The sequence below is a fragment of the Nanorana parkeri genome, unplaced genomic scaffold (genome assembly GCF_000935625.1).
Source record: "Nanorana parkeri isolate BGI_ZX_2015 unplaced genomic scaffold, ASM93562v1 scaffold1262, whole genome shotgun sequence".
NCBI lineage: Eukaryota > Metazoa > Chordata > Amphibia > Anura > Dicroglossidae > Nanorana > Nanorana parkeri.
Genome location: NW_017307530.1, coordinates 87,931 through 106,431, shown reverse-complemented (window position 1 = coordinate 106,431; position 18,501 = coordinate 87,931). Strand labels below are relative to the sequence as shown.

The window sequence follows — 18,501 nt, the reverse complement described above, 5'->3', positions numbered from 1 at the left end:
AGTGCTGGTGCCACAAGGATCAACTAAGTTTTCTGTTCCTTTAGGATTGATGGTTTATACAGTTTAATGTGGCATGTATGTGCATTGTGTAGAACCTGTAAAGTAGCCACTGCTCCAAGCTCGCTCCCATGATAGACTACAATCTCAATACAAATTAATAAAGTAAATGTGAGATTGTAGTCCATCACAAGAGTGAGCTTGGAGCTCGCTGTGTGTGTTGTAAAGCTTGGAGCTTTACAACACACTCAGGGACCATGAGGAACAAAAGTATCCACCCTCCAGAAAGAAGGACAGTGTCAGCACCAATTCAGAGATGATTTGAGGATCTACAGCTGAGTGATACACAAATAAGATACATTTATGTTAATAGTTAGGGTACTGGAATGCATTTTTAAGTATTAACTCCTGAGTTTAGCATCACTTTAAAGGAAAATATGTTTTATGTTAAACTTGCACCTATACAGAAAAAAAATGTGCTGAAGTAACAAATCATTTGACATTTTGCCTCCCAGGGCCATGGGCTATGTGACTTCTGCAAACATCTAGACTTAAAGTTGCGAAAGGAAGGTTGTGGATAGCCGAACAGTGTTCGGCTCACTTCACTTCAGATCGGTCATTCACTCGGCTGCCCTCGGCAGCTTCGTGAATAGACCCCTTAGTGTTTCTTATCTTAAAGCCGTGACTGACACCCATTTTTTATTCATAAAACCATTTGGTGCTAGTATTCCCTTTTTTGTTATAAACCAACCTTCCCTCACACCACAGGCTAGGTAATATACATGTTGCATTTTTCTATTCTTAGACAGGAATACAAATATAAGGTAAAAACAGCTGAAATTAAAAAAAAACTACTGAATTTGAGTTAACATGCAGTTTATTAGACAACAGCACAGGTAGCTCAGAAGTTTAAACAATGTCCAAAAGGAATAACAATTCTTTCCAGACTGAGCATAATTTTCTCTAAATTGTACAGTGGTATAAGCATCACTTTCATTACACACATGTAAAAAGACATGCAATATTTATTGATACTCTTTACCATTTGGAATATAGTCAATTAGCTATCACCAAACAAGGCTTGCTCTAGGTTTTACAAAACTTGTTAGAGAAATAGGAAGCTACAGCATGGACATGATCACAGAAAAGTACAGTTCAAGAGTTTTCATCCCTAAAATACAAATCTCCATATGAATGTGTTTTATATATACATCAGAATATGGGGAATATTATTCATGCATCAATGGTATGATTATAACTTAACCAAAGATTAAAATTACTTGTGACTGCAAACAACCTTCATGTGTGTTTTGCTAATGCAGATGCTCCTTTGCAGATCATTACAGATAATAAACTATATTTTATTTACTTGTTTTGACTCATGAAAGTAGATTATTATCCCCTGATTACATTAATTCATACTGAAGGAGGTGTGGCAGATTTGCTCTTTCAACTGTTTTACCAGACTGGGCAGGGAAAATACACACCACCTGTTTTTGCTCTGAAGTATTGTAGGCATGTAGTAAACTAATGATTTAAATTCTTCTACAAACTATGCAGCAGGGTGACATATTTGTTATTCTGTATTGCTCCCTCCCTTTGGGCAAAATATGCATACATGGGTCCAGCTGTGCTTCTTTTTTTGTGTTAATGTCTGTATTTTCATATAGCATTGGTATATGAACCCTGACAGGTGGTCAGATGAATGATTAGTTCTAGGTTTACAGTGATGGTGGGAGAAGGACTGTGCAACCCAAATATAATGGAAGATCTTTACTCAGTGTCACAACAACCTGGAAAGCATTTTTGAATTGTATATTGCAGTTACCACTATCATTGACTAGATCTGTAGTTTCAGGGTGATGAGCAATGGAAGAGTTTGAGCTATATTAGCAGACAGGAAAGGAATATGTGTTGAAGATGTTTGGCTTAAGCTGTGTTTAGTAGCTTGTTCTGCTTGACGCAGTAGATGTTTTCGAGACGAAGGTCATGCCTTGTCTGCTTCCACTGCTGAAGCTGCCACCTCCAGAGTAGTCTCCTCCGCCGCCTCCAGCACCCATTGAAGATCCTCCTCCATATCCTCCACTTCCACCATATCCACCGCCTCCAGCTCCATAGCTTCCACCTCCAGCTCCATATCCTACACCACCAGCTCCAAATCCACCGCCAGTGCCAAATCCACCTCCTCCACCGCCTCCGTATCCACCTCCTCCACCAGCTCCGTATCCACCTCCTCCACCAGCTCCGTATCCACCTCCTCCACTAGCTCCGTATCCACCTCCACCGCCGCCTCCCATGGCCATTGATCCTCCTGCTCCTCCTCCACCTCCTCCTCCAATATTGTATGAAGTGGAGCCACTGACCACAGCTGCAGAGAGAGAGGTATTTGATGTTATAATAGATATTCTCTAGCTCTGCACCACAACAAAACTTTTAAAAAACAATTTACGTGTACTTACAGATATTAACAGGATTCACAATCTCTCCAGACATCCTGCAATGTAAGAGTGACAAGAAATGTAGTTATCTGTAGCTATAAAATGGGAACACAATATATTTTCATTGAATAATTTATTACATTTAAAACATAGGTTTCCAGAGCATGTGTTGTCGTTAAGGTGACATAAAGTCAAAAGGTTTTACACTATTTCAAATGCTGATGAAATCACTTACAAAAGATGCTGCCCCATGTTCTTTAAAAATTTTATTTTCCTGCAGAATCAGCTGGCCCTGACATCCTGTTTAGGGTGGCTCTTTTTCCTTGCAGGGCCCTATGGAGCCACCCTTGTGCGTGATAGTAATCTGTGTGTGTCTCCAAAAACGCACAGGCACAGCAATGCAATCCAACCCCCTGCCCCTCCCTCTTCCAAGCTAGTAGATGGATGGCTTCTGGAGACTGCTGTGTCCCTTGTAATCTTGTATTGGACCGGAAGTTCAGGGAATGGAGCTAAGAGAGGTGGAGCCAGCGGTTCAGAAACACGATGACTGTAAGTGCTCAGGCAAAATTTGCTGGGCAACGTATACTTGTTTGATCTGGATTCATCATTGAAAAAAAAAAGTTTGAGCGTTTAATTCTTCTTTAAAACACAAAATGTTTTTTTTTAAAGTATTTCAAAGTTTTCTTTGTTTTGTGGTGAGCCAAGACTACACCCGTACCATCATCATAAATCGCTAAATATTGAAACTCATACAGTTTCACTACTGGTAGCAGTGCCTAAATGGGGGTGGCATCAAAATATATTTATCAACAGCCCATGTTTGTCTGACTCACAACAACTTACGACTAACTGTCACTGCAGTAGGGAATTCTCCAATTTGTTTAAACCTTCGGAGGTTTGTTTCTGCCTAAGCATTACCAGAACTCACCTGCACTCCTCTCCTTCCAGCAGTGTTCTGTAGGTGGCGATTTCTATATCCAGGGATAGCTTCACGTTCATTAGTTCTTGGTAGTCACGCATCTGCTTCGCCAGATCTTCCTTTGACTTTTTGAGTGCAGCTTGGAGATCATTTAGCTTCTTTTGAGCATCTTTTAGAGCAAGTTCACCTCGCTCTTCAGCTTCTGAGATAGCTGTCTGCAAACTGGCACACTAGCAAAACCAAAGCAGCCAATTAATTTTCTTATATTTCTTTTTTATAACATAAGGGGTAATCTTTACTTTACTGGTCTATGAATGACTCATCTTTGTCATTTATGTGATAGCTCACCTGTTTCTTAACGCTTTCAATTTCAGCCTTTAGTCTCTGGATTGCTCGGTTCAGCTCAGCTATCTCAGTCTTGCTGGATTTTAGGTTACTGCCATGTTGCCCAGCAGTTTGTTTTAGCTGCTCAAACTGAAAAAAAACATGTGCAAAATATACTTAGATACACCACCAATCCCCAAAAATGTCCACACATACAACAACGGCCATCGTTTTGGAAAGTGTCCAAGGAACAATTTACTCAGACAACAGGTTCTATCCATCAGTGACCAATCAGATTCTCTATTCTCCAACACAGTAGAGGGAACTTAAATATATATTGTTGTGGGACCACAAAGTTTAATTTAACCCGGTCCTTATGATATTGTTATAAATGAGAGTACTGACAATTGCACAGGATTGTCTTTAGCTCAGGACTACTAATTTTATTTTATTTTTTACTTTATGAACAATATTATTTAAAGCATGTCTAAATACCCAAAAATGTAATTCTTACATGTAGTGACTACATATGTTTTTATATTTCGAGTTAGGAACATTTTCTGCAAGTACAGAAAATACTTAGTGATCTTGTCCTTGTCAGTTGAGAGCTGAAGGGAAGCACAAACAATCCTACTGTAAACTGCTAGTAAAATCAATTCACTATGTAATGGAGTTGAACAAAAGCAGACATGTTTGAGGTCCAGCCTGGGTGATAATCATGGCTACTTCTCTAGAGACAGTGGAGAAAGGAGTGTATGCACAAAAGGGGGAGGAAGTTTGTAATGTGAAAGATTACCATTTGAAAGTAAAGGGAAAAACTCAGATAAAAGTAACTAATGCAACCGCTATATCTAAGGCCTGGTAAGCTGCAATATATTACAGTTTTGGTTTTGGGTTTAAATACTATTTTACTTACTTACATCTTTATGGAAAGACCATACATTTCTGGACAGTTGGCAAATTTGTCTCAACTGCCTCAGTCTGGGAAATGATATGGTTGTTGGCCCATTGTGGAGATAAGTCATTGTTACTACAACATTGTAATTATTATGTACAGTACATGCTGTGAGCTAGTATCTTCAGACATCTCCTCAAGGCCAGTCATATGACCAGAGGCTCCTATTAATAGTAACCCATTACTCCTTTAGCCTTACAGGAAAAAGAGCTAATGTACCACCTAAAGCACATCCAATCTCCTACACCCAAGATACTACTGCTATTATCACTGATGTGCTAAACTACTATAATTTCCTGTTTCTTCACTATAATGTGTTACTCAATGTGACTCCAAAAGACATGGTGGTAGACAGTGGCGTCACAAGGGGGGCACGCGGGGTGCGGCCCGCACCCGGGTGGCACCATTGGAGGGGTGACACCAAAATGACTCACAGTCATTTTGGTGTCACCCCCCTCTGAAAAGTCGGGCGCTCGGTCATGGACCGAACGCCCGACAGTATCAGGAGAGAGGAGGGGTCCCGGCGGCACACCTTATCCTGCCGGGTGACTGTCCCCTCTTCTCTCTGCCGGCGTCCATCACCAAGATGGCCGCCGGCAGGTATCAGAATACTGCCGCGCGTGTGCGATGACGTCTCAGCAGGGTGACACTCGATTACTGCTCCGGGTGTCACCCAGCCTCGGGACAGCTCTGCTGGTAGATTAATTGGCTCCTCTCTAAGTTGGCCCTCTATGTATGCATGTGAGATAGGGACCTTAGATTGTAAGCTCCTTGTGGGTAGGGACTAATGTGAATGTGCACTATGTAAAATGCTGCGTAAATTGTCGGCGCTATATAAATACCTGTAATTAAAAAATGTGTTTTGCCACATCTGTGGATATAAACTGAGCTATATCATTGCATGTGGCCTACTGTAAGGAAATTCAGCCACACATAATGGACGAAATTTCCTTTCTATAGTAAGGCCTTCCACCAAACACTATGTTACAGAAAGATGTGAACATGAATTAGTCACCTACACCTTAGATAATGCCAGTATGAATGACATTCATATTGCCATAAAACTGTTCCTGGAATTATTCTGGTCTTCATGTTTTTTCCTAAATACCTTCATGGCGTAAGCGGCTTCAGCCTCATATTTGCTCCTCTGGGCGATCTCATCATATTGAGATTTAACCTCATTAATGATCCCTTGGAGATCCAGACTTCTGTTGTTGTCCATAGACAAGATGACCGAGGTATCCGCAATCTGTCCTTGAACTTCATTCATTTCCTGTAATTTATAGACAAGAGTGCATGGAACTTTAGTAAATAATCACATTACAAACCTCAAACAGCACAAGTATATTTATATATGTATTTATATCAATGCTTATAGATGGAAACATATTAAAATATAGCTTTTATTGGGTGTGTAATGTTAAAAATCTATTTTGAAAATGTTCCATGCTGACCCTATAGCTGTAAAGCAGGGGTGGACTCGGCAGGGGAGGGGGATTTGAACCAGGCCCTTACTAATAATATCTGTTTGGATGGTGACCCTGAGCGGAGATACTTCCCCACCTTGAATTACAGTATGCAACAGCTGCTGGGCAATATTATCTATATGCTCCCTGTTCAGACCTGCAATCACAGCGACTGGCACAGTAAGGTCTTTTGGAACCAGCTTTTTGATGTTATACAGAGAGCTGAATAAAAAGTGTTAAAAAATGTTCAAGGGATTACTAAAATGTGTGACACAAACAAATTGAAGCTGAATCCATTATTGCATACATTGCCTCGTCTAATGCCCTATAGAGCAGGGGAGGCAGGGTTACCACTGTAAGCCAAACAAGTTCTAATGACTTGCAATGCTCTCAGTCCAACACAGACAGCTTTCTGACAAGAGGTGAGAGCAAAACTATCACCTCATTAATAAGCTGCTTTTCATTCACCATTCAGCCACAGGCTGGCGCGGGTCCTAAACAAGGTATCATTGATCAACTGCAGTGTAGTTTGAAGGGCAGTCATTAGATGGGCAGAACTTACAAATCTGTTGGCAGGTACAATATCAGGGCTCAGACTGGGAGAGGGTGAAGCAGCACAAGGAGATAGTCAGCTGCAGTGCAGTGTTCCTGTGATAACAGGAGGGAGAGAGGGAGAGGGGAGAGAGCAGAGTGACATGTATGACCTCATCAGTCTGCTGCTTTTCCTTTGACTGTCCCCTGAATGGGGAGGGGACAAGACTGGTAAGTGTTACATAAAGGCAGAAGAGAAAAATCAAGTCACTGGTTGCCAGGAACTTGGTTCCAGGTTGCTAATTGCTGAATGGAGAGATGTGTATGACCCTTACACATCTCCCCGCCCAGCTCATAGCAACCTTGGATGCTCTAGAGGGTGGCAGGCACACTGCAAACATGCCACTGTGCCTGGTGCCCCCCTCCCCTACAAGAAGTCGCCTGAGGCTGCCTCATTATAGGGATGGCCCTGTTATAAATACATCTTTCAAATAAGCTCTGTTAGAACACAGTAATCATTTCCAGGTGCTTATATCTAAATTGGGTGTGCCATTATGTCAGCTGATTAAGGAGCAGGCGATCCTCTATATAAAAATGGTCAGCAGCTAACTATACTCTATGTATCATCATAGAGACATGTATTCTATAGAGAAAGCATTGAGAAGTTTAAGGGGGAACATGGCTGCATGACTGTACCGCTTCATAAAGTGTCCTCAGGAAGTTGATCTCATCAGTCAATTGATCCGCTTTACACTCCAATTCCACTTTGTTCATATATGCAGCATCCACATCCTATAGAAGAGTCAACTTATTAGAACATTGGGAAGGTTCTTTCTACAACATAACATAGACCGTATCATTGCTATTACCATCTACAATATGTAAAGTATTATTAGCATGTGTCAGTATTACTCTTCAATAATCTTTTCCACTACTCACCTTTTTCAATACCACAAATTCATTCTCTGCACTCGTGCGTTTGTTTATTTCATCTTCATATCTATCAGAAAGAATAACATTGTTGAAGTGTACAAAATAGATTGAAAAGCAAGAAAAGGCCTTATTAAAGTGTATGTAAACCTTAACAATCAACTTTTCCTATTCGGACCAATATTTAGTAGACCAAGAAGGACCTTCTTATTTTATTAAATATACAGTTGCAAATTGTTTGTAAGTAATACTTGTTGATCTTGGTACAAATCTTGTGAGCTGATAACTTCCTGTGCTTTCTCTGTCTATGCTGACTGATATCAGTTACAATATTCTCACCTATGCCTGAGAACCACAGAACCACACCCTCTATGTTATAGAGAAAATTAGAATGGTGGGGTCCTGTAGTTCTATCCTGTTTCTGTTGTCCTGATACAGTATTTTATGTGAGCGTTGTCATCTTAGGGCTGAAAGTGCGTTACTGGCATAATCACCAGGTGAAAATAAAGGAAACAAGCTTGAAAAAAGAAAATGAATGCAGTCAGTAAGCTAAAATATATTACATTCTAGTTTTTGGGTTTAGATACATGTTCCCCTGTAATAGACACAAACGTGCTAAGTTTTGAAAATTATTCTGGGTGAATATGTCTATGAGGATCCATTCACAGTTGCCAATAAGGCTGACTGCATACAACTCATGGGAACAGCTGCCGGTGGGAAGTTCTGTACAAAGTAATGACAGATGACAGTGCCGGCAGCCATGCGTGACCATTCACATGTAGGCAGAAATGCTGCCATTACCTGCAGATGATTACCTGTGGATGATAAACTGTGTACAGTCACCAATGGATGCAAACTGTTTGCGTCCAGGGGTGATCATCCATAGGTAATAGCCGCATGTCCCATTACAAGTGAACAGCTGCAAATGGCTCTGGGCACAACTGTTCACATGAGTCTCACAGAGCAATTTGTGAGACTCATGCAACTGACTCCATTCACGAGTTTGAATGGGGCCTTACAATTTGAAATAGTAAAATGGCAACAAAAGGTGTCTACACAGCTAGATACTGGTAATATATAAGCATTTTTAAAAGAGAGCTGCAGGAATTATATCTGAAAATAACAGTGAAAAGTGGGAGGTAAGTATAAAACGTTAAGTAAACTTATCTCTGTGCTGTCGGTCTCAAGATACAGAGCTCCTAAAACTGTGACCATGGTGCCATGGTACTGTTATCCCATTGCTTCCTGTTTGTCTGCTCTTTACTTCTGGTATCAGCTATTTGCTAAATAGAATAGGACATGCAATAGAAGGCTATGGGGCTGCTATTTCAGTGATTAGTACCATTTAGAAAACAGCAGTGACCAGAAGCAGAGAGCCCATGGACCAAATGCATTGAGCTAATGGTACTATTGCACTCCCATCCTGACTTTTGATGAGCTGTATATCAAAAAGAGCAGCATGGAGATAAGTGTAAATAACACATTATACTTGCCTCCTGCTGTGCTGGCTAGAAATTACCCCTGGAGTTCTCCTTTAAATAAGTATAAACGTTCTCCAACCACTTCTGTTAACACACATGAGATAATATCTAAAGCAAAGATACTATTGCTGTAGCATTCAGCCTTCAATCTTTATTTGTTAATGCAGTTCATGCTACTTTATGAGATAAAGGCAACTGATTTCTGTCGAATGTGACACAACCACTGGTTTCATTATGGGTTGAGATATCAAGCCTTAATCAAATCAAAACTTTAATAAGCCGGTGCAGATTTTATCATATGTGTAAAGTACGTAAAATCTGATCTGAATAACGTAAACTCAGATCTGACTGACTGCTATGGATAACAACAAATTGTCCACTGTGCTGGCCTAACTTCTAGGACATATGTATGAAATCAGCTTTATGTACTGTAGCTGACACATCAGTTACTTCCTAGTGAACATCTATCTCAGTTGCTTTACAATAAAAAGTTCAAGGTTTTTATTTTATATTATTGTGTGAAAGAATGATGAAGTTATGCTTGGCTTCTGTCAGTAAAGAATCCTACTTAAAAAAAAGGATCAAGTCCATTTCTTACGGGTTAGGTAGCAATCTAAACATCAGTCCCAAATCAATTCATGATAACAGCTTACTGTGGTCATGAAAGATGATTTCTGATTGAATTTCTTGGGTTACTTCAAGAAGTTCTTTTAAGAATGCTCTTTGCATCATGTTAATAAACAAAGATTGCCTGCTACATGTCTAACAAATATGAACCCAATGCAAATAAATTAAGAAATCATCTCAGATTTGTATCAACAAGCCTTTGCATGTTTTTATTCATCTTTTAATAAGATACATTTATTACATATGCATCCTCCAGGGCATCATTGACATCACTGCTGAATGTTTCCAGCAGCCATGGTCTAAGCACATAAAACAGATGGTCCAACAAAGTGCAGTTCACATATATGGGTAAGTAAGCTCTACCTGCACAGTTATATGCAGAGGGGGGATAGAAGTCACCTGTTATTAACCTTTTACGCAGAACTTCATGTACTATGACAGTGGCTAGTATTCTTAAACTGAGATCCTCCAAATTGATCTTATATTACTTATATTCAAATAATAACATAGCCTATATACCACGCTATATTTATACAATTTTGAATCCACTTCATGAAAGCATACTGTCACCATGAAAATAAACCCAAGACCTTAGAATTAAAGATTATTTGTTGAGAAAAATGGGAATTATACCATCAGTTGCCTTTGTCGCTAAATAATGTATGTTATTTTTAGCATTTTAAAGCACTGTTCATACATAAAGCAATACATGCAAAACATAGAGCTATAACATGAGTTTCAATCTGATAAATTAGACAAAGTTTTGAAACAGAAAGCATACTTGTTTTTGAAATCTTCTACCATGTCCTGCATGTTTCTCAGTTCTGATTCCAGACGGCCTCTGTCATTGTTTATTGAATCCAGCTGTCGCCTAAGGTTATTGATGTATGTTTCAAAAAGGGGTTCAAGGGTGCTTCTTTTTGTGCCACCTTTTTGACCATGCTCCTGCAGGAAGCTCCACTTTGTTTTGAGGACCTGATTTTGCTGCTCCAAAAACCTGACCTAAAATACCAACATACAGATAAAGGTACCAATGTCATACAAACTAGAACGCAAGTAAGGGTTATGAGCAATACTTTTTATGTGCATTTATTACCTTATCAATAAAAGATGCAAACTTGTTGTTGAGGGTCTTTATCTGCTCCCTTTCTTCTGTTTTGACTTTTTGAATACTTGGGTCGATTTCCAGGTTAAGTGGCGATAGAAGGCTCTGGTTAATAGTTACTTGTTGGATTCCACCAGGTGGGCATACAGGAAAATCTGGGCCACCATCAGGAAAGCCTCCTCCACCATATCCTCCAGGTCCACCATATCCTCCCCCACCTCCAAATGCTCCACCAGCTCCCATTCCACCTCCATATCCTGAACCTGCTCCTCCACCAAATCCTCCACCTGCTCCTCCACCAAAACCTGCTCCTAGTCCTCCACCTCCTCCTCCACCACCAAACCCATAGCCACCAACACTTGTGCGGTTACCAGGGATCACTGCTATTTTCCTAGACCCTCCAAGGCTATGATATAAGCTTCTGGAAGTCATACCACCACCACCACCTCCAGAGCGTGAAACACCACAAAAACCTCCACCCCCCCCACCACCACCACCACCACCACCACCACCACCACCTGCACCTTTAAAAACAGAATATGAGCTGAAGCTGGTCCTCATGCCACCACCACCCCCACCAAGACCACCACCTCCAGCACCACCACCCCCCAGTGAGGCAGAAGAAAAGCTCTTGCTGCCTGTTACAGACCTACTGACCCTCTTCATTTTAGCAAACGTAGAAACGCAGATAATGGAAGAAATTAGCTAAACCACAGAAGCAACACAGAGGGAAGAAATCTGAGCCCCTCTGAACCAAAATGTTTTTCTGACACCTTTTATATCATTTAATAAGTGGGCTTGGCTGCCTTGGGAACCAGAAGATCAATTAACTGTAATCTTGGGCTTGGCAACTTTGGCATGCCTGGCAGCACAACATTTATTTAGCTGTTTAGTGGATTGATAAATTTAGACACACCTCTCAATGAAGAGCAAAAAAAAAAAACTATGGTATGAGATATTACTTCACTTCATGACTCTGGGGTTATGAAATCCTTTTATCTACTAAATTAGTGAACATATCCTAGAAAAGGGCTCCAGGCTACTATTTTTCTTCTTCTGTAATCAATGTGCAGAACAAGCATAAATTATATTCATGTTCCACCTTACTATGTCATCCAAATACTTTCCTCTGTGCCAGCACATTAACATGCAAATTACACTGTGATTAAAACACAAAAGGTGTAGGGGTATCTTTGGAATTAAACAATCTAAATTATTATAAATAATACAACATTTGAGATACATAACATGCATTGTGAACAAGGACGTAGACTGCATTTCTATAATTCTTAATTGTGTTTCAATAGTTTGTGCTGGAAAACATTTTCAGATTTAGGATAAGAATAACCATAAACCACTCAAAACAGATTAGAATTGACAATGATCTAGCTGGTTTGTCAGATGCCATTTTGGAAAGTCTGAAAATATTTTAAATTATATAAAATATATACCCAAAGGTATTTTTATGGTGTGTTTAAAAGGGGTTTCCACCTCAAATGAAGAGTGGACTCTTGATTCTGAACACTCAGTTTAAAAAGTTAACCTTTCCCCCTTAGAAAGTCTCACCTAAAGGCATACCCTATGAAATAGAAAGCCACTCTTGCCCCCCTCCCCCCTTCCTAATTCTGATGTCACTTTGTTACTAAGCACTTGACTTCCCTGATTTCAAGGCCTAACCCCGCACACTTGTTGTGCTGCTGTCCAATGTGAACAGCGTTCAAAACAATGGGATCAGAGGATGTTTTTGGCTCTCATAGGTTATAGCCAACACCGTGTGGTGAGTGCCCTTAGAGTGACATTAAAATGCTGGATTTTTTTTATGTATGTATAGCCAACACTTTTAGTTTTGAATAGAGTAGGGAGGGATTAGAACCAGGTAATTGTCCTGGTGACCACTACCACTAAACCACTGCAGAAACTGGGGCAAATCCAAAATTTTGAGTCACCAGAACAGGAGGTATGGGTAATCTTTTAATGGGAATGCTGGCTCGGGTGACAAGTGTCTAAGAGGGAAATAGTTCTAATTTTCTAGAAATTTCCTCTCATGTCCTGTTGTGTCTTTAGGGCAGGAAGGTAATCTCCCCAGCGAACACAGCAAAAATACTGACATGAGGTTTAATCCTTCCCTACTCTACCCAAAGCTAAAAAAAAATTGTCCATACATACTCTTTAATTATATGCTCACACTGCTTGTTGAACTGCTTTTAGTCAGAATATACCACACTGCATTGCAATAGGGCTAATGAAACATTAAAATATCAAACTGATGAAAAGAAAATGAATAATGGCACAAACGGATAGAAGCCCATGGATGAATGGATTCTAAGCAGGTCAAAATTCTCATCCTGAAGTTGTTTATATCAGCCTGTTGGATGCAGGCAATCTGTGGAACTGCCATTTATATAGCTACTTATTGGATGCAGCCTCAGATTTCTCCTGCAGCATGGCAGATCATCATGAATCCTAGCAGCTGCTGTGGGTGATGGAGATGGCAGAGATGTAAGGGATGGGAACTACTCCATTTCTGCTACATAGAGAGAGCCCTATCGTAACTTCACTTTTATTGTAAAATGGAAAAATCCCTTTATAGTAACAAACTTAACATGAAAGCAGTAACATGGAAGTTAAACAAAAGTACAACATGATTGATCTGTGCCACAAATGGAAAAAGGCTCTACCAAGGATGCACACTGTAGGACAGGACTCTTTTTGGGTACCCATCATTTGATTGTGGTGTTCATTGCTGCAATGTGCATTAATACTGTCCATTAGAAAACGATGTCATGGTTTTAAACCACAACCTGCTGAATGCTGACTGTCTTGCTGATTGTGCTGTTTGTTATACCAACCAAAGGCACTTGAAAATGTGTTGCTAGAGTTTGGGCCTAGGTTCCACTATTAACAAAAAGCCTGTCACTGGGCCCCCTCCATATCTGCCATGTCATGTGAGTAAGCTTGCCATCTGTCTGGGATTCACCCAGACAGTCGGGGTTTTCAATGCTCGACAGGATCGAGAGGTGAGCGAACCTGGTATGTGTTCGCTCACCTCCCGATCTACTGAGCCGACCTGTGACAGTCTCATTGTCACAGGTCGGCTAGAACTATGAGGTGAGTGGAAATCACTCATCTCATAGTTCTCCTTTAAGATACATGGAGGTACAGAAGCTGTTCACTGAAAAACTCAGTTAATGCACAATAAATAACTTGAACTGTTGTACCGATTATTTTATTTTCACACTAAGGCCACCCCTTACATTATTCTGTTCCAGTGGAATATGTTAACATGAACATGTTAATGTGCAGTATGTTGTGTGTTAAAGCATGCTGGGTTTAGACAACACATATGTCTGAATGGAGCAAAAGTTTTTGGGGTAAGGAGGAATAATTTGTAGATAGAGTTTTTTACTAAATAATCTTAAAATATGTTTAAAAAACACAAATTTATTTATTTTCTATAATGATTAATTTTGGATTTGGGTACAAATTGTGCTTTTGATGGCAATACACCAAATACTGTCTTACAAATCTTCCCATGTCAGCATTAAACATTGTCTAGAATAAATGATATTTTTCAACTGCACATTTATCCGTGGGAGAGTGCGTAGATCAGCAATATCAGGGCTTCACCCATAACAATTCCTCATTATTACTCATCAATTACTCATAAACACTCATAGCAACAAGCTGCCCACTAGTGCCTATAACACAATATCAAAGTTAAACCTCTTGGCACTACAGTTCAGAATACACTTATTAAAAGGTAATATGACTCAACTTGTCAGTCTAGGCAACAGGGATCAGTCAGGGCAGACATCCTCATTTGATGGTCTTATATCATATAAAATGTGTTTGATGGATCAGAACATCTACTGAAAAACTGATTGCAAAACAGAAGAAAGTCACTTGAAAATGCCTTTAGGTCGATTTACACTATTGCAGTGCATTAGCGTTGCATTAAGGCAGTCCACTTATTTTAATAAGCCACTGAACACACCGAAATGCACCAAAAATATTGCATGTAGCAATTTTGGCAGTGCACCAGAAACTCATGTAAGTCCCTGTTCACACCTGGGCGTTTTGACGCTGAAAGCTTAAGCGGCAAAACACACAACACAAGAATTACTATTCATTTCTATGGCTCCTGTTCACATCTGAGAGTTTAGCAGCAAGCTGTAAAAATGCTGAACGCTGGAAAAGGTGCATGAGGTTCTTTCAGGCAGACAGTCTAGTGCTGCGTGACAACTGTTTTTGGGAGAATATACAGGAAATAATTCACAGTACCCCACTGTGTTAAACTCATCACCTCCCTGATCCAGTGCTGGTTCTCTGCAGCTCGCAGCTGGACCACCAGGACCCCGGGTTGGCCCTGCCATTCTGACATTGTGATATCTTGTGTCCGGTTTTCATCTGGCCTGAAACACAGACACAGCGCATACAGGACTCAAAACCTGGACTTCTCCATACCCCTCCAGGGTCAGGGTACAGATGAGTATGGGCGGGAAAGCAGGTCAGTGTACAGAGGGGTATGGAGGGAAAGGCAGGTGGGTACAAGGAGGTATGGAGGAGAAGGTAGATGGAGGTACATAGGAGTATGGATGGGAAGGAAGGTCAGGGTACAAAGACTGGTCAGAGCAGAGAGGGGAATGGGGAAAAGGTTAATCAGGTCAAGGTTCATATTGGGGACAGACAGAAACAGTCAAGCCAGGGTGATTGGCATGTCCCATACAGATCTTGATCTGAGGTTGCCCCTGTCTGCCTGAAATTATGACATCTTGAGTTCGGGTATCAGCTGGTCCGACACCCGGACACAAGATTCCAAACCCAGACTGTTCGAGTGAATCCCCAACATGTGGCAACCCTAGGTGATCCCCCAGGGATCTACTTGGTTGCTTACATGGACTTTTATTAGCACGGCTATAGGTGTTAATCTGCTTCTTTGCCACACACGTGCACGTGCACACATAAAAACACATCCACAATCCTCAGCTTCAACTCTCTATGATATACCCTCCATTGCAAGCTCTTTAGGCCCCAGACCAAGGCCTTTCTTCTCAAAGTACATGTATCCTCCAGACAGCAGGCCTGTGAGGTTAGAGAACAGCTTTACACACTTCCTCCCAAGGCAAAGTCTGTGAGGCTAGACAAAATCCAGAAGGTTCCCAAAATATTTATATCCCCCCCGAGCATGCACCATTGGCAATAAACTTAATAGTGGTTGGCTGGGAGACAGAGATATTTATATTTATTGGATCTTCTCACACTATTGTTAGAGACACTCCCCACTACCAATCAGAAACAAACAATAGCACTGAGATTAGGGAAGACCTGAGGAAATCAGAACTATCAATTAGAGCTCAGGCTGATCCAGCAGCAGTAAATATAGACTAAGGACACTACTTCTTAGGGCAGGGTCCCTACCTATATTTTATAAAGATATTTTAATGAGAGTATGAAATATAGCAAGTGTCTGATTTACTGAGACACTAAAGCTTGTAGCTGCATGATCTAGCCTGCCAGGAAAATATTAGTTGCATGATTGTGGAATAGAATGTTTATTTTTTATTAGAACTTTAAGAATACCAGACTACAGAATTGGTATGTGCCAGCCAAAGACAACACTAAAATAAAAACACAATGATAGGGAAACGGACTGCCTGATTTATTATGAGCCGAGAAAATTGAAAGATATACAAATGGATGTGACAGGCTTACTGTACATATGTAAAACATTTGCAGGAGTTATTTAGCAAATTTGGGTTAAAGGAGAACTATGAGGTGAGTGATTTTCACTCAACCCTGATAGTTCGAGCCGACGTGTGACAATGAAACTGTCACAGGTCGGCTCTAGGGATCGGGAAGTGAGCGAACGCATACCGTCGCTCACCTCACTTTCTGACCATCTCCCTGCAGAGAGCGATGACTGTCAGTCACGGCTCCCCGCAGGGATTCCCCCCCATACTCCAATCCTCCAGCGCTGACTGGAGGAACGGACTGGCCGGGCACAGCTGGCTCTGCCTCTAGATAACCAGAGTCATCTGTCACTCACGCAGCTGGGTGGATCTCGACAGCATTGTCAGGATCCGTCCCAGCTGCGGCACTCTCGGTATATAGCGAGCTGTAGCTCGCTATATACTGAGCTTTGGGTCACAGGAGGACGCTAGTATATGTGCTCCCTTGACCCTTAAGAGTACTATGGGATAAAAAGGTTACCCCAAAGTTCTCTTTGTTCCATTCACACATGAGCGGTTTTCTGCGCATATTGGTATGTGCAGAAATGCGCTAAACCTAAAAAACAGTGCATTCCAATGTGAATTGTTCACACCAGGGCAATGTCTGCGCGGTACAAAAACGCATGTCGCGCAAACTATTCCCAGCGCGATTTTCTGGGTGGATTCTGCGCGTTACGGCTACAGTAATAGTAATCCACGCGTATGTTAATATTTGTGCGTTTTCGTGCCGTGCGGTTTTGAACGCAGTTCTCCATTGCTATGTGTGTATACAAAATTTCCTAACAGAAATATAAACCAGCAAGCAAGTAAAATGAGGGACACATATAAATTTGAGGTAGACTTTACAATAATAACCCAAAATTAATTCTTACTGAAAATATGCTGTAGATTCCCTTTAACCACTTGAAGACCAGGTGTTTAGACCCCCTTCCTGTCCAGGCCATTTTTCAGTATTCAGCGCTGCGGTACTTTGACTGACATTTATTCCGTCATGCAACGCTGTACTGAAATGAATTTTATACCATTTTTTGGGGACAGATAGAGCTTTCTTTTGGTGGTATTTAATCACCACTGCGAGTTTTATTTTTTACTATATTCAGGAGAAATTACTGAAAATTTTGGAAAAAAAAAAGTTTTCTTTTACATTATGTTATAAAACAACTAATATTACCCACTTTTTTGGTAAAATATAAAAGACGGGGTCACGTCGGGTAAATAGACACCAAACATGTCAAGCTTAAAAATTGCGCGCACTCGCAAAATCGCAAAAAAATAGCATACCCAAAATTGGCCATAGGGGACGCTTGAAAAGCTTTTACAGCTCATCAGTTTAGTGTTATCAGTGATTGATCGCCCTAGAACTATTGCTCTCATTCCGACGTTCGCGGCGATATGTAACATGTGCGGCTTAATGGGCGCAATCGTTGTTTTCGCAGGTATGCGCGCCTGACTTTTAAAATAAAAAAAACAATTTTTTTTGTGTAACTTTGTGCTTGAGGTGGGGTGGGGTGGTCTAGGGGTATGGCCATGATGGAGCTTCATCCATTTGTGCATTGTTTACAACTCCTGTGTGTGTCCTGTAGAGGCGCCTGGACCGGAGTGATGTCACACTCTGGCTCCCAGCATCTCTACAGAGCACACACGGGAGCTGTCAAGCAATGCACATATGGATGGAGCTCTCTCACAGCACAGCAGCCCACACTGGACCCCAGGCTGAGGATCAACTACAGACAAAAAGTTTTCTTTAGCTCTTGGCGCTAATGGCTGCCAGCTGAACAATCCACTTGCTGTTGCCCACTCAAAGTTTTCAACAGTTTATCACAGTTTTTCACACAGACTTGAGGGGCTGCTCATCCAAGGCTCTGGGGCTTCCACCACGAACATAGAAAGCCAGAGGCCGTGTGATCATTGGGTGGCAAAACCTCTAATTCTGCGGTAGAGCTAATCACTCCATTCACTCCAGGACGTGTATATGTATGTATGTGTATATATATATATA

General features: G+C 40.9%; 3 protein-coding genes across 2 annotated transcripts in view; all 3 read right to left on the bottom strand.

Annotated features, from left to right (window-relative positions):
• Positions 1-18,501, bottom strand: part of LOC108797351 (keratin, type II cytoskeletal 4-like) — a 203,181-nt gene that overhangs the window by 105,599 nt on the left and 79,081 nt on the right. The gene's annotated exons all lie outside the window — the stretch shown is intronic.
• LOC108797349 (keratin, type II cytoskeletal 5-like) overlaps positions 1-18,501 on the bottom strand; it is a 162,906-nt gene that overhangs the window by 125,544 nt on the left and 18,861 nt on the right.
• On the bottom strand, positions 1,839-11,293 carry LOC108797350 (keratin, type II cytoskeletal 5-like). The gene is made up of 10 exons (XM_018568938.1): positions 11,097-11,293; positions 10,765-11,060; positions 10,450-10,670; positions 7,570-7,630; positions 7,327-7,422; positions 5,742-5,906; positions 3,703-3,828; positions 3,364-3,584; positions 2,457-2,491; positions 1,839-2,365 (listed from the first exon to the last, which is right to left on the bottom strand). Exons 1-10 carry the CDS (start codon positions 11,203-11,205, stop codon positions 1,938-1,940), a joined length of 1,758 nt encoding a protein of 585 aa, XP_018424440.1. The 5' UTR covers positions 11,206-11,293; the 3' UTR covers positions 1,839-1,937.